General features: G+C 45.2%; 1 protein-coding gene across 1 annotated transcript in view; it reads left to right on the top strand.

Moving 5' to 3' along the window:
* LOC146853938 (matrix metalloproteinase-17-like) overlaps positions 1–20,552 on the top strand; it is a 242,013-nt gene extending 221,461 nt beyond the window's left edge. The window contains exon 11 of the mRNA XM_085651851.1: positions 19,630–20,552. Coding sequence (XP_085507977.1) covers positions 19,630–19,634 — 5 coding nt within the window. The 3' untranslated portion in view covers positions 19,635–20,552. The remainder of the gene's footprint in view (positions 1–19,629) is intronic.
* The last annotated feature ends 1,068 nt before the right edge of the window (positions 20,553–21,620 follow it).

Raw genomic sequence — 21,620 nt, 5'->3', positions numbered from 1 at the left:
AGAGGGAGACAGAGAGAGGGAGGGAGACAGAGAGGGGGAGGGAGACAGAGAGGGAGGGAGGGAGACAGAGAGAGAGAGGTAGGGAGACAGAGAGAGGGAGTGAGACAGAGAGGGAGGGAGACAGAGAGGGAGGGAGACAGAGAGAAAGGGAGACAGAAAGAAAGGGAGACACACACAGTGAGTGAGACAGAGGGAGAGAGAGAGAAAGAGATAGAGAGAGGGAGGGAGAAAGAGAGGGAGACAGAGGGAGGGAGACAGACAAAGACAGAGGCAGGGAGACAGAGGGAGGGAGACAGAGGGAGGCACAGGGAGGGAGATGGAGAGAGAGGGAGAGGGAAGGAGGGAGAGGGAGGGAGACAGAGAGAGGAAGGGAGAAAGAGAGAGAGGGAGACACAGAGTGAGTGAGACAGAGAGAGACAGACAGAGAGAGGGAGGGAGACAGAAAGGGAGGGAGACAGAGAGAGAGGAAGGGAGACAGAGAGAAAGGGAGACAAACAGAGTGAGGGAGACAGAGGGAGAGAGAGTGATAGAGAGAGGGAGGGAGACGGAGAGAGAGAGGGAGAGTGATAGAGAGAGGGAGAGAGAGAGAAGGAGGCAGGGAGACAGAGCGAGATAGATAGATAGATAGATAGATAGATAGATAGATAGATAGATAGATAGATAGATAGATAGATAGATAGATAGATAGATAGAAAGATAGACAGATAGATAGAGATGTGTGAATGCCGGGTCTGGTGACTCAGTGGACGAAGGTGTCCGCTGAAGGGGCATGTGTTCAACTTCATGGTCATAGTTTTTTTTTTGCTCTAGCCCCGCTCCCTCCCCCACCGGTGCGGCCCTAAGCCACAAACCACACTGTAAATTTGGCCCCCGAGAGAAAGTTTGTGAGTACCCATGGTGTAGAGGCAGGGGTCGGTAGGGGTGGGGTTAAGCCACGAAAAAAATACCTTAAGGCAAAAGCATAATTAAAGGTAAATAGTAAAGAAAGTCAACGTATCTGCTCGGAGGCGCATTTAAAAGAGACAGATTGTTGATGGCTCATGCCTTTTATGTGTTGTTAATGTTCTGTTCTGGAACCTTTTAATATTTCGATGTATGCAGCTGCTTGGAGACTGCATTAAAAGATAATGCATAATGTAGCCTCTGTTCTTGTAATGAAATCCACACTTTGTATCACTTAGTTGAATTTAATGTGTTGTCTGCCATCCATGAATTTACATTCTTCAATCCATGGTGTTTAATCTGTGTTCACACATTATTATCCATAAACAAGTATTAGTTCAATGTGAGTTCCAGTGCATTTCGGGCGGATTGCCCTTCATCAGGGAACAACTCAGTAACGTAAGCAGGGTGTGAAATACAATGAGGAAACCTATCCAAGGCTCAATATATGAGATGCTATTAGTCTCATATAAATTAATGTGTGAAGTGCTCTTAATCTTCTTTAAAAAAAAATTGAAAAAATGAGGTGCCATTATATTGGTGTTCATCATAAACCAGAGTGAACTGGTTTGTTCTTGGCTCTTATAACTGTTAACATGTCATTGGGTTGGACTGTGATATAAGTGATGTGATGCTGATCTTTGTTGAAATCGACGCTCAATGATGAAAAAGCGATTACATGCACTAGGTGCGGTGAGGGTTAGTGGTTTCTTTAGTGGAAATCAAGCTTTTAGTGCTGATGTGTGATTATAGTCAATCCATGAACATGCAGGAGATCCATTCATCTTCGTACGCATTAGTCTTAACTGTATTTAGTAATGATGATGCATTTCAAACGAAATCCTTTAAAAAAAAAAAAAAGTGAACCTTATAATGGTTCAACAATGCCATGATGGTGTGTGGTAAGTGGTAATGGTGAATCCATGCTTAAAAATATATAGCCGGCATTCGGGTTGACAAGCGTGCATGTTAGGGTCTTTATGTTGGTCATGCATCTAAAAACAATCGACAATGGCATTTTGTAAAGACCCCTTGTGGTGGGCCAACAGGGTTCATGATTAGGAACGGATATGGGAATGGTTGTAAGTAAGAGATTCTTAAATGTGTGGATAGAGTACCCAAACTTGTTAAACACAGGGTGCATAGCAAGAAAACGTCATTCACTAAATGAGCACTGTCACTCTCAAATCAGACACTTATTGATATTCCAACTTCGGATATTCTCGGCATGGAGTCTCCTCGGCGTGTGTAACTGGCCGTGAAACCTGTGTGTTAATGAGCCACCTTGTATGATGGTAATCGATGTAGGACTAAATGTGTAGTGGTGAATGTGGTGGCCATTTTAAGACGTGTTTATGCTTAGTGAAGTGGATATGAAACCTGTAATGGTCTAGTCGAACATTAGGCTGTAAAATACCACCAGAGGATGTTAGATCTCTGGACCATGAAGAGTTATTAAAAATATATATATATATATATATAAAGATAAATGAACACAAAAGCAACATACGCACCAAGAACTGGATATTCTAAAACTTTGATGCCTATACCCTGATGCTCACTGAATTCCTTCTGTTTAGTTTTAAACCCGAGCACACTTATCATCATTTATGATGGGGTTTTCCCCCCCCAATTAGGGGACAGATAGTGCCCAGGGGGACGCACCCCACACAAGGGTACGCAACCATTGAATGATTACCTCACGTTCCTAGACCAGAGAACGTTACTCCAGGAGCACACCAAAAAAAACATACAATTGATGAATTTAAATAGAAAAACTTTATTCAAACAAGGTTGTGCACGAGTGTTGGACTTGACCCTTTATCACAGTATCATCCCTAAACTTTGTACCTTTCTCCTAGCCTTTTTTCCAACTTGGTGGTAGTGGTTCAAGGGCTCTGGGCACTTTAGCGCTTAAGTCCAGTGTAAAGTGCGTGCGCGCTCTGAGTTACATTTGGTGAAATTGGCTGGCCCTACCATAGGAATGCATTGGGGGGGTTCCCTGATGAGTGTGTCAGTAGTAATTCCTGTTATGAGAGGAGCAGGGTGGTCAAGTTTAGTATGATTGGAATAGTAATAATAAAGGCTACGCAATGGAGTGTGCAGATTTAATATGACTATTTTAGAAATGCCACTTTTAGAAGTTGGCATTTCTGTGTGCTATGTGTCTGCCTGCCTGATGTGAATTGCATGTCTGGCTTGTGAGTGACAGGGGCAGGGAGGTGTGTGTGGCTCCAGGAGGGGCAGGGTGAGTCAGCTCTAGGCTGAATGGGACATCTGTGCTGGGTGTAGTGTGAGGAGTAATCCCCTGACTCTGAATAGGACTGTGACCAGCCTGGACAATGCTAGCTGCACCCCCTGTGGTGTGTCTGATCACCTAGCCCCCACCTGACAAAGGGGAAGAGGAGCTTGGAAAATAAAGTGCTACAATTCCCCCCTGAACCAGTTGCATCTGGTTCCCCCATGCCCTGTACTACAGACAAAGGAAAATGAAGTATAAATATAGGAGCTGTGACCCCATTAAATTGTTCTGTGCTTGTACTTACTTGGAGGGGACCCTCTGCCAGGAGGAACCGCCGCGGGACCCAGCTGCTGTTTCCTGGGGGTCCCTGCATGCTGGCCTGCCTGGCTGCGCTGTGGTGTGGTCTCCCCGGCACCAAGTACTCTTTATTTCTGCCTGTCTGCGCACTTCTGGAAAAGAAGGACTGCCTGCTCCCTGCTTGTGTCAGGAAGGGGGACCGGGCAAATGGAGACAGGGGCACAGCACCAGAGGCCAGGCGGGGCTCCCGTGTGGTGAGGAGAGTCCCGCGTGTACCAGAAGCGGCACTGGAGGAGAGAGAGCTCGTGAGTGGGGCTCATTGGTGAACTGGTTGTGGAGGGGGCGTCGAGGCACATTGTCGGTGCCCGCCCCCCTGTGGTCCGTCAAAGAGGACGTAGTGGCCGTGCTGGTTTTTCAGCCGCCCCGCCTGGCAGTGAGCAGCTGCAACGTGGGGCCACCTTTGTTTTGGAGTCCCCGTGGGGCTCAAGAGGCACCCTGAGTGCCTGACCTTATTTGCGCACCTTTTAACAGCTGCCCTGTGAGAGCGCGGAGCAGTTGCCACGTTTGGGGGCCAGTGCCGTTTAGGTCAAGGAGGGGTGAGTGCACCCCAGTCCACAGTGCCCTGGCGCACTTTGTGCTTGCTGCTGAGGCAGCCAGGGGGCCCGTTGCGAGGTCCCCCTTAGCGCCCTGACATTTTGGACATAGGGCATTTACGCCCCAGAAGAAGGCTCGTTGGCCAGGGGGATTGTGAGGTTTGTAGGGTGCCAGGCCCTAATGTAATTTATCTAGTGCTAGGAAATGTGATTTATGCACTGTGATTCATGCCTCTAGAATTTATATATAGGAGGTTATTCCTATATATGAGGTTTATGCTTGTGAGGTTATGGTCTAATGCGTTTAGACTTATGAGGTTATCGCATAATGTGTTTATGCTTATGAGGTTGGCGCAGAATGTATTTCACGCCTAATGTGATGCGGATTGCAAAATATGAGTTATGTTGCAGGATATGATGCTGAGTACAGTGTTTGGCCAGTGATTACTGGTTGTGTTCTACATTTATTATGTGTGCTTGTGATGGTTCTGACAGTGGCCCAAATGGCCCTGTCATGTGTAAATAATCCCCTGTAAATACTGCCTAGTGCCAGTTGGCACAGTGTATATTGTGTGATTACTATTCTAATGTGTTTATGATAATACAAAGGCTATTTTTGATATAACCTTGTGTGGAGTTTTTTTGTAGTGTGCCTAGTGGGTTGCTGCTGTGTGTTTGTTGCGCAAACGCTTTACACATTGCCTCTGGGATAAGCCTGACCGCTCGTGCCAAGCTACCAAGCGGCTGAGCAGGGGTTATCATCAGTGTGTGACTCCCTTACCGTGACTACAGTGGTGGTTTCTTCCTGGCTTAGGCACAAGCCCTAGCCAACCAGAAATCCCATTTCTAACAGCGAGCATCATAATGTTTGATATTACTTCAATCCTAGTGTTGTCCCACAGCTAACTCAAAATCCAGTTTGGATCAGGTACTGTACCCACAACAAACCCAGATACAAAAGTCTGCGAGGACGAAAGCAGGTTCCTTCAGCAACATACACAAGAATTGTCTTGGCATCCTGTGTTCTCCTTTTCAAGTGCACCCCGATTTTATATATGAACCCAGGTGACCTGTCAAGCAGTTTCTGATACTCAAGCAGAATTTGACAAAAAGGATGTACACTGCTAAACACCCTGATTATTCTGTGGAGTCCAGAGAAGTCATCTCTGCTCATTCAGGTCTGCCTATTGGATACCCCTGGAAGGCATTTCTCACTTTTTTCACACCTATTCAAGGCTCATCATTGACAAGGAGAAGCGGAAGAGCAAATGCAAATTAGCCTCTGGGAACTTCAGGCAAGGAAAATTTAACTTTCTAAAATTACATTTCCTTGAAATTTATTAAAAATATGAATTGATAATTGAATAGGATTTTGAATAACTATTAAAAGTAGTTGTTTAATTATTTTTCTGGCTGGTCTCTTTCCAGAGATACAGTATTAGTATTTAATTGTATATTAAAAAAAAATATATTGTGTTTTTCATCAAATGTCAAACAAAACACAAATACACAAGAAAAACAGATAATGTAAGTGACTACAAGGAAAAGAGAACCATACAGGAGTATCAATAATAGCATAATGAGGGATCAGCTAAAGCATCATTACTATTGAAAGTACATTATGGCCAGTATAATATCGAGTCCAGCAGGGTGAAAGAGGTAAGGGTAAATCATTTCAACCCCCAAAAAACAATACATAATGGAGTAAAATAATCATACCATACTTTTGTAGGAGGGTAGGATCTGCTTCACATGGTTACCCCCACTTTTTGCTGGGGTTTCACTGTTTTTCGACTTTAGTCTGGCTGGGACCCTGCTAGTCAGGGCCCCAGCCTAGCTGCATCCTCTCTAAATTGATTGCATGTACTTTAGGTACACTCCAGATTGGATTCTGGGGTACCCATGTGAGTCCCTAGTATATGGTATACTATGTACCTAGGGAACAGGTACCCCAGAGGCCTACCAGGGGCTGAAGCATGTATTATGCCACCCCTGGGAAGCCCTCCAAAATGACACCACAGGTCTGCTACTGCAGCCTGGGTAAGGTGGTGCATGCACCCCTTACTGAGGTATAGGTTCACTATACCTCACCCATCACTGCACATAGTAACCTATCAGTCACTCCTATGGCAGGCCTTATCAATCCTGAAGGCAAGGTGCGTGGTTATATGTGAGAGGGTGTCCAGGCATAAGCTGAGCCCCTCTGCAGCCTTCGGGGTTGTCAGTGGTGCAGCCTGACCATATACTCTTAAGTGCATTATATCTTAAACGGTTAATGCTAACTTTGGACTGGCTGCACGGAAACATGTTGTGTTTGGTGTCAAACACCTTGGAATCATACCCCACATCATTTCCTGATGTGAGAATATGATCCCACCCTTCTAGAGGGAGAGACATGGCAGTACTGGTATACACGGTAAAAACTTAACTGAGCCCTGGCATCACAAAATGGATGCTGCAGCCACAGACACGGGTCTGGCCTCCTGCTGCTGACTGAAACTCCAGCAGGGGAGGCCTGGACAATAGGTTTCCTGTCACAGGGAGGTGTAACCACCTCCCAGACATGATGATGTGTATTGGGGCTGGGTGGGAGCACTCTCAGAGTGCTTTTAAGTCCTGCACTGGGGGCACATTTGGTGTCCCTGTGCATAGTCCAGCTCAAACGAGTTCAGGGGCTTCCAACCCCTGCTCTGGCGCGAAACTGGACAAAGGAAATGGGTGTAGCCACCCCTCTTATCAAACCCTCCCATAGGTGGGTCCCCAGAGTTAGTCCAACCCCTTCCTTAGGTATAAGTAAGGAACCCCGGTAACCAGAACTTTAGATATCCCTGGACGAAACTCTGAAGCTGAATCCTGGAACTTCGACGCTCTACTAAAGACTAGAGGACGGAAGAAATCTCCCTTGGGGTCAAAGAGTGACTCCCCTGCTTGGCAGGCACCAACAAAGCATTTTGCCGGTCTGCATCTCTGAAGCTCCCACCAGACCCTGAAGTATTTGCAGCCCAGGAAGAGGATTTCCAGACATCTCAGAGGCCGACCCGAGTTCTCAGCAAAGCTGAGACCCACAGCCCTCGTGAGTAGCGTGGAACCAGAACTCCTGGTCACCGTGCACTTTTGCAAGTGAATTGACTTCTGGACGTCTCTTGAAGTCGTGCTTGGGGTTACTTGTAGCCTCAAGCTTCACCTTCTTCACCTGAAATCACCCGACTTCGGTGGGCATTCATCTATCGTCCTCCTGGTCACTGGCAAGTGACCAAGACTCTGTCCCCTCTGCTTTCAGGTTCTTCTCAACTTTGATCCAGGCTTGGATCTCTTCGGACACTTCGCATCTTCCCGGCAGCAGCACTTCTTTGCCAGCTCCCATTGAAATCGACAATGCGACCCGACACCATTTGACACATATGCACCCGGCTTCCCTGGGTGAGGTAACTCCGGTGCTCCCGTGGGTGTTGACCCTAGAACTTCCTAAGTCCCAAAGGGTTTGGTCCTGACTCATTTCTAAGTGTCCCTAATCTTTAAAAATCTAACCGCGACTATCCCCATAGAAGCTAACGGGAGCTTGCGGCTGTGTTCTCACACTGCACACGGCCCCCGTGGGTCCCCTGTGTCACTACCTTGGGTGGTTCCTTGGGGTCCCAGCGATTCTACAGGCTCTAGGCCTTGTGTCTAGTTAAGCCGTGGTTCTTATACCACTATTTTAGTATATGGCTTGGCTCGCCTCTAGGGCCTGACGTATATTTGTGCTATTTTACAATCATATTTGAAGTGTAACTTATGTGTTTTGACCTCTAGTCTCATAAAGAGACTAGGAGGGTGTGTTTAGAAATAAATACATATATTTTATATATATACCTGGTGTTGTTGTCTTTTCATTTAGCCATTCAAGAGATTATAGACTGGTAAAACAAGCTGCTTTACATTCCTTCAAGACTTAGCCTGAAGGCTGCTCTCCATAGCTACCACTAGGATAGCTTTCAATAAAGGTTGTCTTTAACCTATCATCAATAAGGGGTTGTTTTGACTGGTACAGGGTGCCTACTATAACTAGTGGATAGCATATACCAGGCCAACTTCTCTCAATTAAGTAATGTTACAGTACATATTAGGCATGCCCTCCGTAATCCCCAGCGGCAAACACACTCAGGCCCACATACCGGTCCCAAGCAGTCCCAACTCACTCCATCTCCTCTGGGTGGAGCAACAAATAAGAGCAGAGTGACTGCCAAATATTTTTTGGCCTGGAAGAGGGCGGTTGCAGTGTTGCATAGATATCGTAAGTGGTCTCACAGTGTATCAAATTCCACATCCAAGCCTTGGTTGTGGGGACAGTGGAGGCACTCCAATGCTTAGAAGTTTGCCTCTTGACAAGGAGCAGGGCAATGGTGGAAAAACGATGAACCCCAGCACCCATTGGTTTAAAGTATCCCAATAAAGCGAGCAGCGGGGAAGGGCTTAAGTCGAAGTCAATCATTAAAGCAAGGTGCCGAAAGACTTCCACCCAGTATTCAAGTATTGGTACGCAGTTCCACGCTAGGTGAGAGAAACTGACCTGCTCCGCTGCACATCTAGGGAAGGCATGAGGTTTGGTGGCGTCCATCTTTGCTATCAATTTTGGTGTGAAAGATGCTCTAAGTAGGTATTTAAAATGGAGAAGCTCATATGATTACCAGAGATAAAACGGATCTGTTCTGTCCATGTCTCGTCCGATAGTGGGTGCTCTAGCTCTTCCTCCCATGCTGCTTGAGCTCACATCCCCACTTGTGGTAAGAGCGTCTGGGCCAAGTTATGTAGGCGGGAGACCAAATGGGCAGCATCTGTAGACGGAATGACAAGAGATAGCAGAGAAAAATCAGCTGGCTCCGCTGTGGAAGAATGAAGTGCGAATACATGGATGTACCTGTTCTATGTAGGAGAAACTTGTACATATAGGGCACATCTTGCCCTCACGCTAGGTCGACGACTGAGCGTCAATGGGTGTCCTGGAACAGATCCCCGATAGTCTGTAACCCATGATGAGTAAGGGTCCTTTTAGTTACTGTTTCCATGGTGGGGAATAAACATGGGTTGTCAAGAAGCGTCAAGTGTGGGGAGTATAGGAGTTAAGCGTTCAAATAGCGGCACAACCTCTCCCAGGCCCAATATGAGGTTTGAAGTGTCTGTATCTCTGTGGGCGATCTAGAGAGGCCATGTGGAATGATGGTAGACAGCGAACAAGGGTTAGCCTGTGACCACTCGCGTTTTAGGTACTGCAGCCTCGCTTCCCGGTGATACCAATAATACGCAAAGTGTGCTTGCGCCACTAAATAGTATAAATAGAAATCTGGAACGCCAAACCCTCCACGCCGATAGGGCATCGTCAATGTCTGCCATTTCATATGCGCTTGACCGCCGGCCCATACCAATCTGGTAAGCATGCATGCCCGGGCATATCAAAAAATTTAGAAGTAAGTGGAATAGCGATGTTAAGGAAAAGATATAAAAAACGAGGCAATACCACCATTATTATAATGGCAATCCTACCAGCAATGGACTGTGGGAGTTTGATCCAGCCATCTATTTGAGCCGACAGCCGGTCAATAGCGGGCCCATAGTTGGGGCGGATGAGCTCTGATGCATTGCAATGCCAGAAAATACCCAGATAACGGGAGGGGGCTCATCACACCAGAAAAAGGGGAATTCTGTAGTAAATTGGGCCATATAGCGTTAGTGGAAATATTTCGTATTTGTTCCAATTTATAACTACCCTGGAAAACACAATCACACAATTTTGCGGGGGGGGAAGATTAGGAGCGGGGTCCCTGACAAACAGCAGAATATCATCTGCATATAACAAAGCCATAAGGAGGCCGCAATGGAATCTTAACCTGCATTGCAAGTGGTGTTCCTGCTGTTGGCGCACAAGGGGGGCACATAGCTATAATTAACAATAGCGGGGATGGGGGACAGCCTTGTCTGGTACCCTGCAATCGGGCAAATTGATCTGTGAGCTCGCCAGCTTCCATAATGTGGCATACCAAAAGGACCACTGCAGTGAATCAAACGCTTTTTCTGCGTCAAGCAGTACAGGTGCAGCAGGAAGGTTGGGATCTATTTGGTTAATGATTGCAAATACTGTGCGGAGGATTACAGATGTAGATTGGTTCGGAACAAAGCCAGATTGAAACGGGTAAATGATTTGGTCCACTAATAGTGATAGACGTGTTGACAGAACTTTAGGCAAAATTTTGTAATCCTGATTTAACTGTGACAAGGGCCTATACGAGGCACTTCGATGGGAGGGTTTGCCTGGTTTAATGAGAAGAGAAATGACAGCCTCTCTCATTGTTAGGGGCAGTAGTCCACTTTCAAGGATACACCTCCAACAGATGAGGAATTAACAGTGACTTATATGTTTTATAGAAGATTCCAGTTAGACCATCAGTGCCGCAGGTGCGGGTTCGGTTGAGGTCATCGATGGCCTGTGACAGCTCATCTGCTGTAATGGGTGACGCTAAAAGTTGATGTTGACCATCTTCGAGCCAGACCATAGCCACCTCCGCCAAGTAATTGGTGAGAGTCTCATCGGGGGGAGAAAGGGTGGCCTATAGATGAGAGTAGTAAGAGAGGAGGGTGAAGGTGCTGCGTGTGATCGAGGTACAGTCATTGAGCTGCAGCTGCGTAGTGAAAGAGGATTGATGCCGTGGACAGAGACTTCTGGCCAATGTCCGGCCCAGTCTCTCGCCCTCACCATAAACTCTTGCACACGCATATTTCCCAAGATAGTTAGCCTCGTAAGTTCCTGGAATTCAGTGAAAAGCTTTGCCCATTGATGTACTGAGGGGGAGGATCATCGGTCAAAGTGCGTGCATCAAGATCTCTTAATGCCCTCTCTGTGGTTTTGAGATCCCAGCGGATAGAGAGGAGCACCCCAGACTGTTTAGCAATACATACACTGATGAATGTCTTGCTGCAGTAGGGCAGTCATGAGGTAAAGTATGCCTTTCTACCATTGGTATGGCTTGTTAGTGCTTTGGTTGTTTCAGAGCGAATCTGGGGGAATGATGCACAGAACATTATCAGATTGATACATGCAGATGTGACAGTAAAGCTTCTCTTCACTGCAACATTTATATAGCACTTACTACCTACGCCTATGTGGTGCGTTGAAGCGTTTGCATACCTTGGTATCACGCAACATGAAGTAGAGTGTCTAGTTGTAATTGTATTGTCTTGATCCTATGCAGGAAGAGTTTACATGTCGTTCGTAAGGACCACTGAGGGGCAGTTATCGTGCTATGGGATGCATAGCTTAACAGTTTGATATCACAAGTAATAACAAACCAATCTGTTCACTGCACACATTCTACCAACCGCCAGGCGATAATCTCACATTCATCAAGCAATTCATGGATATCGTGACCACACATACTGGTCAACAAAATACCCAAATATTCCTTGGTGATTTCAGTCTCCATTGGAACGACCCTAACGACCTGGCAATAAATAGCCTCAAAACATTCCTTTCGGACCTTGACCTCACCCAAATCTGCAATAGCCCTACACATGTCAAAGGCTCAACACTTGACTTGGTGATTGCCAACCCAGAGGCCATTCAGCTTAACACAATCCTTCCCTGTGATTGGTCTGATCACCATTCCATCACCTTCTCCATCAAGGAATCAGTTAAACTATGCTCAGCACAACCTACGAGACCTAAAATATGGAAGAGGAACCTAAAAAACTCCCTCGCAGACCTATCCACATCTGCCAGTGTCAGCCTCCTGCTTCCCCCGGAAGACCTAACTGATGTTCAAGCTTTGACACAACAGTACTTTAACTCTATGACCACGAATTTAGATACAACCGCGCCTCTACAACTGAAGAGGCTCTCCACAAAAGACTCTAAACCTTGGTATGACGGCAGACTCAACGAGGACAGATGAGCACTAAGATTAGTTGAACGGCGATGGAGGTCATCACCATCCACGGACCACCTTAGACTGCTCAGATCCACCAGAAACTCGTACTATAGAAAGATCAGGCACTCAAAAGCAAACTTTTTCAAAACTCAGCTAGTTCAAGCCACAAAGCAACCCAAGAAACTATTTGAACTAGTCAAAACTCAATCTATTGGCGTAGCTCACCCTCCCCAAGCTGGACAATGTTCTCCACCCAGCTGCGAAGAATTTTCTTCCTTCTTCACGAGAAAGACGGAACTCCTGAAAACAGACCTACTTAAGGCCTCATTAGCTCAGATTGACACTAAGAAGGACACGCCATCTCACACTCTAGCAACCCCAATCACCTGCACATCTAAACTCGCCCTAAAAAAAAAACGCCTCCTGGGCCTCCTTCACAACCTACAACGAAGAAACAATCCTAAAAGCACTCACGTCCTTGAACCCCTCCAACCACTTCTCTGACTCCTCCCTGCAAACTATCTCATACCGGTGCTACTGCCACTTTGGGCAAAGATCATCAATGCTTCCCTAGTCCAAGGAGTTATTCCTGAAAATCTCAAATTGGGACAAGTTTCCCCCATCCTGAAACAAACGACGGCGGACCCCGCGGACCTAAATAATTAACGACCAATTTCCAACATTCCAACTCTGTCCAAACTCCTACAAAAATGTGTTCTCAGCAAGTTAGACAACCACATCACCAATTTCCACCTGCTCAATAAATTCCAATCTGGCTTCCGGGCAGGGCATAGTACAGAGTCGGCTATGCCCCACATAGTAGACGACGCACTAAAAATCCCAGACCAGAATGAATCCTGCCTACTTATCCTACTTGACTTATCTTCGGCATTTGACACCGTCAAACATGATAATCTACTAGACCTCTTGCAACACAGAATGGGCCTATCAGGGTCAGTTCTAAATTGGGTTATGCCTTTCCTCCTAAATAGATCCCAAAGGTTCAAGGTCAACCAATCCCTGTTCATGGCCGTCCCAGTCACATTAGGAGTCCCGCAGGGCTTCTCCCTCTCACCTACACTGTGCAACCTATTTATGGAGCCACTCACTGAGGTCCTCAACTCATCAAATATCCACTTTCACATGTACGCAGACGACACGCAACTATATTTAAAAATAAACTCTCCGGATGACATCAAATCTCTCAATCTGACTTTACAGAAAACTCAGACATGGTTGACTGAAAACTACCTCTAGCTAAACGCCCTCAAAACGGAATTCCTACTAGTCGCCCCACATAACCAACCTGCCACCATACAAGAATGGCTTAAACAACTTACAGCGCTCAACTGCCAACCTCTTATAATTGATTCAGCAAAATCACTGGGAGTAACTCTGGACAGTAACCTAAACATGCAAAAACACATCAGTGCCGCAGCAAAAGGAGCAAACTTTCAGATGCACACCCTGAGAAAATTAAAACCCTTCCTCCCAGTAAATGACTTCAAACTGGCAGTCCAAGCACTAATAATGCCCAGACTAGAATATGGTAGTGCAACTCTCTGTGGACTTCTCTAAGAGCATCACTCAATTCAGCGGCCAGGCTCATCACAGGTTCCAAAAGACATTGCCACATTTCCCCCGACTTCAAAGCGCTCAATTGGCTACCCTTTGAAGCAAGAATTCAACAAAAATCGCCTGCATGACGCACAAAGCGCTACATCACAACACCCCGAGGTACCTGGCCCAGAAACTGGAGCTCTCGTGTGGAAACCGATCTACCAGGAGCGCCAGCAACCTCCTTCTGAAGCCTCAAAAATGTGCCAAGAAGAAAACATATAACCGCGTCTTCTGTGGAATTGCTCCAAGGATTTGGAATGCATTACCCCCAGAAACCAGACTCAACCCGTCAACTGCTTCCTTCAAAAACAAAGTTAAATCTCTTCTCATGATGAAATTCACTTGAACATTATATCGGACTCGTAGAACAACCAGCTGTCACACAAGTCATTATTTCGAAATACTATGTTTCTTTTGTACATTGTCTCTTTTGTTTAACTACCTCACTTGTAAAGCGCTCTGATACCCGCCAGGGTCATGTGTGCGCTATACAAAACCTTCAAAATAAAAATAAATAAATACATAGATGAAGAAGTGTTAGAAAGAGTTGCTCGGTTTATAGTTTTCAGTAAGCTGGCAGCTTTAAACAGCATTACAGGTCCCTTTATGGTATTTCTGATGACCATAGTCTGCTTAGCTGGTTACTGCACTAAGATGTGCATTCTCATATATTTTTTTTAACGTTTATGGTCCTGAGCACACATGAGTTGGAGGGAGAAATGGTGAAGAGGTCTGCTGGAATGGGCTTTGTTAATACCACCCCATATTTGATTGTTACTGTGAGATATCAAGAAGCGGTTGTAGTATATAGCTTGTTGGGACCTGCAGTGGTGGACTGAATTGAAGTCCTGCATTGGTCAGCAGCATGTGGCAGACCTGCTCTGTTTATTTTTGCTTTTTCCGTTGGTAATGGGTTTGTTATTGTTGTGGACTGGCATACTACTGGGTGATGGACATGACCCACAGCAGTGTGTCTTACATGAGAGTAAAATTGTCAAGCCGCATAAGAGAATTATTATGCAGCATGTAGGAACTACGATCGAGTGCTCAGTTGCTGAGTGTTATGTTATCAGCATTAAAGTGGGTCAGGAGGGATACATTTTGTATTGTAATTGCATTTATATAGCGCTTACTGCCCCTGACAAAGCGTTGACACACTTTATGCCAGGCAGCACGCCGCTCAGGAACCCAAGGTTAGTGTTTTTTCAGTGATTATTAGTCTTGTGCTCTTACGAAAACCAGTCCATGCATTTACTGCAGTTTCTATGTGAGGATTAAATTAATAGGACTCAGGTGTGATCATTAATGTCTGTCATTCTCATAACCTGTACCTTGATCATCTGTATCAGATGTCTGGGTGTCTCCAAACCCAGACCCGTCTCTTGGAGGCTGTGTCTCTTCTCTTAGCCCTAATGTCTCTATAGCTCAGTTCCACCCTCTTACATTTTACAAGTGCCTTTGGATGGCTTGAGTGTCAGAAGGGGGGAAGCAGCACTAGGAGAACATTGATTTATATTTGTGTTAACTGCTTTGCTTTTTTGACTGCTATGCTTAATGTATGTAAGCATGTGATAGTGTGTTTTCTACTTTTCTGTAGGAAATCCAGCGTTAGGAAGAGCTACAGCTCGGATAGTTGGTGGGTAACACTGCTTGCGACAGTGCAACTCCAGCACCCGCCACCATTACCACAGGACCAGAAGTAGGCGCGCAACGCCCATTGGGCTGAAAGGGTTTCAGCTCCCCCCCCCCCCCCCCCCCCCCCACACCAGTCATGCTACAGCTGGAGAGGAGAGCGTCGGACAAACATGTTCCATTGTCCCACAGACACCTTCAGCTTATCTTGCTTCTGCTGTGTCCTCAAAGGAGGTGATGGGGGTTATAGATGAATCAAAACACCAGGACAAAAACCGCACAGTACGGGTTGTACATGTGCAAGGGGTGTGCCTTACTGATCGCCTTTTGTTTTAAAGAGAGACAATGCTTGCCCGTTAGCGCTTGTATAAGTGTCGGCGTCTGCACCTCAAAGACAATCTCTGCCATCTTCCTGTGCTTTCAAGCAAAAAGGGCAGACATAGCAAATTGTCATGATTTACAACTGCATTTATATAGTGCTTACTACCCATGTGATGGATAATAAGCGCTAACTAAATGCTAAAAAGGTAAAGAAATACATTTTGTAGTGACCAGACTTTTTTGCCAATGGCATCTCTCATGCGGGGAGGAAGGCTCAAAGTCATCAGGGTGCTTTACACGAGCACCAGATTACATAACACAAAATCAGATTTACTTTTTTAGCCATGGGGAGATTTGCCCAGGATCACAGGCTATTGAGGTGATGCTGGAATTTAAACTCTCCAGTTCCAAAGTCGGCAGTACAGGCTGTTAGGCCACATCTTGTCAATTAGTATTGGTGCCTGTGGCTGCTGGGTTTGTGTCTCAAAAGGGCCCCAATCCTGCGCAAAATGTGTTTTTTAATTTACTTTCCAGCGCAAAACCTGTTCTGCACTGGAAAGTTGCCTGAAAGCATTGCAAAGCAATGTAAAGAACTGCTTTGTTTACTCTGTGTCAAGGGGGTGGTACATAGGCGTTCCCATGCAACCACACATGGTAGTTGGTGCGAAACCCTATCTACTAACAACCATAGACAGGGTTTTGCACCAAAAAATAAACGCCACTTGAAAATAGGCGTTAAAAACTAGAAGTGGTTTTATTTCTCATAACCTTTCCCACTTTGCATATGTACTACACTGTACAGCACACATCCGAGGTAAGAAGAGTTTCAAAGTTAGACAAATCATTGTATTTTGTGCTGGAAGGGCACCCTTCCAGTACAAAACCTATGCTAAGATGCGAACAGACATTTTTGCTGAATCGTGCAACGGTATCTGGTGGCGCTCAGCAGCCTAATTGTGCGCCAGCGATACGGAGAGTTGTTTCCCCTCACTCACTCTAACTCACATTCTCTCACTTGCTCATTCTCATTCATACTTATTCCCACTCACTGTTACTCATACACAAACGCACTCATACTCACTGATTATCATTCTCACTTGTTAAAACACTCACACACACTCAGTCACTCTGGGCCCTGGTGTAACTGCACCTGCTGCACTCAACTCAACTCACTTCCCCTCCTTTTCATAACCTTCAATCAATCACTTGTTTCTTCTAACACACTCATTCTCCTTTACTCTCTCCTTCATACTCACTTTCACATATTCATACACACTCCCAAACACAAATTCTCACTTTCACTCTCATTGAAACGAGATCTTACACAGAGAGAAGTAGGTTCTTGTGCATACAGAGACAGTGGAGCCGGCCACAAGCAGACCTCATCATCTTGTAGAGCTGAACTCACTCTTTTGCAGATAGAGCTGAGCTCCAGGCCAGACTGAGCCAAGTCCCTGCATACCTAGTGCTGAATCCATGAACAGCTAGAGCAGAGACCGTGAACCCATAGGTCATTTTCATTGAGCTGGAGCTGAGTTCCAGTATACATAGCTCTGTGGCCCTGGGCAGACAGAGCAGAGCTCTTACACGTATGCAGCTGAGTTCCCCTGCAGACAGTGTGGAGCGGCTGTGCAGACATAGACTGAGGCGAGCCAGTTCACAGGCAGATTTGAGCACTTTCAGCATTGATTCCTATAATGTAAAACCTGATGTTCAGTGGGGACTGAGAAACCAGGACCAGCTAATATTCAGCCGGAGTATCATATGCCTCTCACCTGGGTTAATCTTTCACCCGGCCGGTTTCTTATAGGGAGTGAGGAGGAGAAGGTGGGAGGGAGGTTGACGATGAGCGAGAAGAGAGAGAGAGAGAAAAAGTAGACAGTAGTGGAAGAAAATGAAGCATGTGTGAGAAAGAGAGAAAGAAATGAGAGGAGAGTGTGACAAAGATGAAAAAGAACATTGACTATGAGTGAAACGGGAGACACTACAGAGACATTTGAACAGTCACGTTTTCAGTTTCTTATGGAGCTGAACTATGAGAAGGCAGCTCTAATGTGTGGGGGCAGGTCATTCCAGGGTTGAGATGAGACAGGAGAAAGCAAGAAGGTTGATTTGGGTCCTGTGTATGCAGGGGATGTGTGTGAGCAGGAGTCTGGCTGAGCAGAGGTGTCTGGTGGGTGTGTTGAAGTTGATGTTGAGGTAGTTGAAGTAGGTGGGTTAGGGGCTGTACAGGACTGTGTATATGTGTGTGAGCAGTTTTAAGAGTGTAGGTTAGTGAACGGGGAGCCGGTGGAGGTCTTTGAGGTGCAGAATGATGTGAATATGAGGGAAAGCCGGAGCTTATCTGGCCACTGGGTTTTGTATGGTCTGTAGTCTTCTAGCAGTTAGACAGTGATTCTGAGAGAGTGCGTTGCCACAGTCTAGCTTGCTGGTGACGAAGGGCTGGTTGCCTGTGTTGACTGGGAACCATTTGAAGATTTCATTGAGCATTTAGAGGGTGTGGAAGCAGAAGGAGTGACAATGTTAACTAAAGTAAACTTTACACCACATTTCTCCCATTCCTTTGCTCCATTTATCAGAATTCTGTCTTTCACTGTACAATGGGGAGTGCTGGTGCTGGCTGTGGATGGGACCAATACCAAAGAAGGAAACATTTTTTCACCAGCAGACTTTTTAAAAAAAAGCAAATTAACTGGGTTAGAGAGAGTTAAGCTGTTGCACATGTGAAAGATCCACTTGGCAGCTATGTTTAAAAATTGTAAAAAGTGATCTAGTCCAGTTCTAGATTGTGTTTCATGTGGAACATCAATCGTAAATCCTTCAAATGCTGAATGTTTGATTTTCTTATTGTGTGCAAGTCTCTCTGTGTTTTTCAGTCTCTTTTTTTTTTGCTCAGCCGTCTCGCCTGTGTCCACGTCTGCTTTGAGTCTTCCTTTGTCGCCAGATACACCTTTCAATGTATCTGTCTCTGTTTTCAACGTCTCTTTCTTGTCAGTGTCCTAATCTGTCCATATTGATTATCTGTCTAATCATATTTCCTGGTGTCTCAAAAATGTTTCCGCAGTATTTCCCAATATTAGTGTCCATCAGTGTCACCAAAGATTCTCCCATTTGTTTGTTTCTTCTGGTGTCCATGTCTTTTTGTATCCTTGTCTTCCTGTACTGTCTCGCCAGGCAGTGTCTTCCCGACCTACCAGGGTCCCTCCCTGTTTGTGTTTAACCGGCGCCGCGCCGCCAAACTTCATCAGGCCCTAAGTGTCTGTTCTGTATGCCCCTGATTCAGTGTCAATGTCTCTTCCACACAGTTTCTTGCCTGTTTCCTTTAGTGCAAGTTCAATGTCTTAGTTTCACTGTCCAAAAAGTCCTATTCTCAGTAAGAATAATGAGAATTCCAAGTACTTTTGAGAATGTACCAAGAAGACATCGAAGTCGTGTTACACTAATCAAATGACCCATCTACAGTAAGATCTGTTGATGCTGAAATCAGGGCAGAAAAAAACGCAAAATCAGAGTAGAAGAGAGTTTTTAGGAAATGAAATATAGGATGGCACAGGATGTTATGGGGAAGTGTGTCCAGAAATGTTTCGCTGGATGGGGTGTGTCAAGTTTCAGACGCTGATTTCCGAATCTGCGCATTGAACATTTTACAAAGTTTAACTTTATCTTTTACTAATTTCAAGTCAGACTTTATTTCAGCATTAATATAAAAAAAAAAAGCCAAAGAAACACAACATACTGGAAAAAACAAACTTTCCTAGGGACTGGAAGATGAAGGAAAACATGTGAAAAGCAAACAGGAACTACATCAATGACATGGATTACCAATAGTTTTCACAGTTGTTGTTGAGAGGCCAATCAGCGGTTTTGTCAGCAAATTTAATTATGCAAAATATCGGACCCGATAGCGACCCGTTTCAATGTTACTTTTTAATAGCAGCTGGGCCTGGGCCCCAGAGGGACCCTCTCCACTGAAAGCCCTGAGTTTAAGCTAAATCCATGTTTTTGGGAATAACCTAACATTTCTGCTTTGCGTCTCTTTTGTTTGGGCTCTCTGAATTCTTGTTTGAACCTTTGTTCATTTCAGTTTGACACAAGAACACATGCAGAGTCCTTCAGAGGAGCTGGGAGAGGAGCTTCCCGGAGGAGGATTTGGCCAAACTCATCTGCTTTTGTCACACATCACAAAATGTACAAATATGCTGGAGTGTGGATGAAAGGTAACAGTGAGAGATTACCCACTGCCCCAAGGAATAAGAGATCTTTTGGGTGAAGAATACTTGAAGGATAGAACATAGAATTGGTGGGTGGCTCAACAAAAAGGCGGCAAATTTCAGTTGAGATTGCAATGTGCACAAAGAGCTGCAACTGCAACTCTCAACAAAAAAGAGAAAGGCCACAAGGAAAAAACTGACAATTGCGTTTGTTTATTGTTTACCGTTCATAGAGTAAATGTCTGCTATGGTGTGGCATAGAAACTGTGGTCCCGATTCACAAAGGTAAACTTAGATAATTGGTCTAAACTTAGAGTGCGGACATAAAGATACTACTAGTAAATGCCCTTTGTGAATTCCCAAAGTCATAAACTTAGAAGTTTGGTCTTTACCTTTGTGAATCAGCCCCTGTGAGTTATTTCCGCAGGGCTGCGGGGTATCCTATCCTCCTGCAGTGCCAAGAGCTGCCAGTTCATCAGGGTGCTATTGTGACTGTCTCCCTTCTCTTCATTCATGGCTAATATGCTCCATGTCACCTTCTTTCTAGTGTCAGTGTGTAACCTGGCCCTTATGTCGGTGAACAGCAGTAACAAAAACTTGCACACTATGAGGTATGACAATGCAGCCGGCACTCGCGCAGTGCTCAGTATACATGACCCAACCCGGCTGCTTTTTGTACACTGTTGCACCAGTGCTGCTAAAATAGCTGGGTATTCTGTCAGTTGTTGGTTGACATCACCTTGTCACATCTTATTTATGGCTTAATCCATTTATGAATTGATTGCGTCACTCATTAAGTCTTCATGCCCTTTTTATGTTTTGTATCGATTTTCATCACATTTATATTATGGTGTACTTACTTTGATGGGCTTAATTGTCTAAATAAAGCATTATGAAACTAAAACAAAAAGTTTTGCCTGACACTTGTGTCTGTACTTCGCAATTCCAATGTCTCCCTGTCTTTCTGTTTCCTTTTATTAGTGAGAATTTGCCATGTAAAAGAATAAAGAGAAAACATGATTCTTATAACTTAATTTTAAATTGTCTGGGAGACAGAGACAACAACTCTTTGAGAGTTAGATCCTGTGGAGATGGCAGGACAGTTCCATAACAGAATGGACCAAGCCTTCTGTTGGCCTGATATATGCTGTCCACTAGATCTAGTGGGCACCCTGTATCAGTCCAAACAACCCCTTATTGGTATAGGTTAAAGACAACCTTTATTGAAAGCTATCCTAGTGGTAGCTATGGAGAGCAACCTTCAGGCTAAGTTTTGAAGGAATGTAAAGCAGCTTGTTTTACCAGTCTATAATCTCTTGAATGAGCAAATGAAAGGACAACCACACAAGGTATATACTTAAAATATATGTATTTAAGATAAAACACACCCCTCTAGTCTCTTTATGAGGCTAGAGTTTAAAGTACTTAAGTTACAAGTCAGTAATCAACAGTAATAGCACAAATACACGTTTGGGCCCTAGGGGCGTACCAAACCATATACCAAAAAAGGGGTATAAGAACCACGACTGAATTAGACACAAGGCCTAGAGCCTGTAGAATCGCTGGGACCCCAAGGAACCACCCCAGATAGTGACACAGGGGACCCACGGGGGCCGTGTGCAGTGTGAGAACAGAGCCGCGGGTTCCCGTTAACTTCTATGGGCAATGTCGCGGTTGGAAATTTAAAGATAAAGAACACTTAGAATGGACTCAGGATCAAACCCTTTTGGACTTAGATAGTTCTAGGGCTAGCACTCACGGGAGCACCGGAGTACTCGAGTTACCTCACCCAGGGAAGCCGGGTGCATAGGTGTCTTTTGGTGTCGGGTCGCGTCGTCGATTTCAATGGAAACTGCTCAGGAAG

This window comes from Triturus cristatus, chromosome 4_1, assembly GCF_964204655.1.
Source record: "Triturus cristatus chromosome 4_1, aTriCri1.1, whole genome shotgun sequence".
NCBI lineage: Eukaryota > Metazoa > Chordata > Amphibia > Caudata > Salamandridae > Triturus > Triturus cristatus.
The sequence above is the reverse complement of the archived record's forward strand: the minus strand, read 5'-3'. Positions and strand labels throughout refer to the sequence as shown.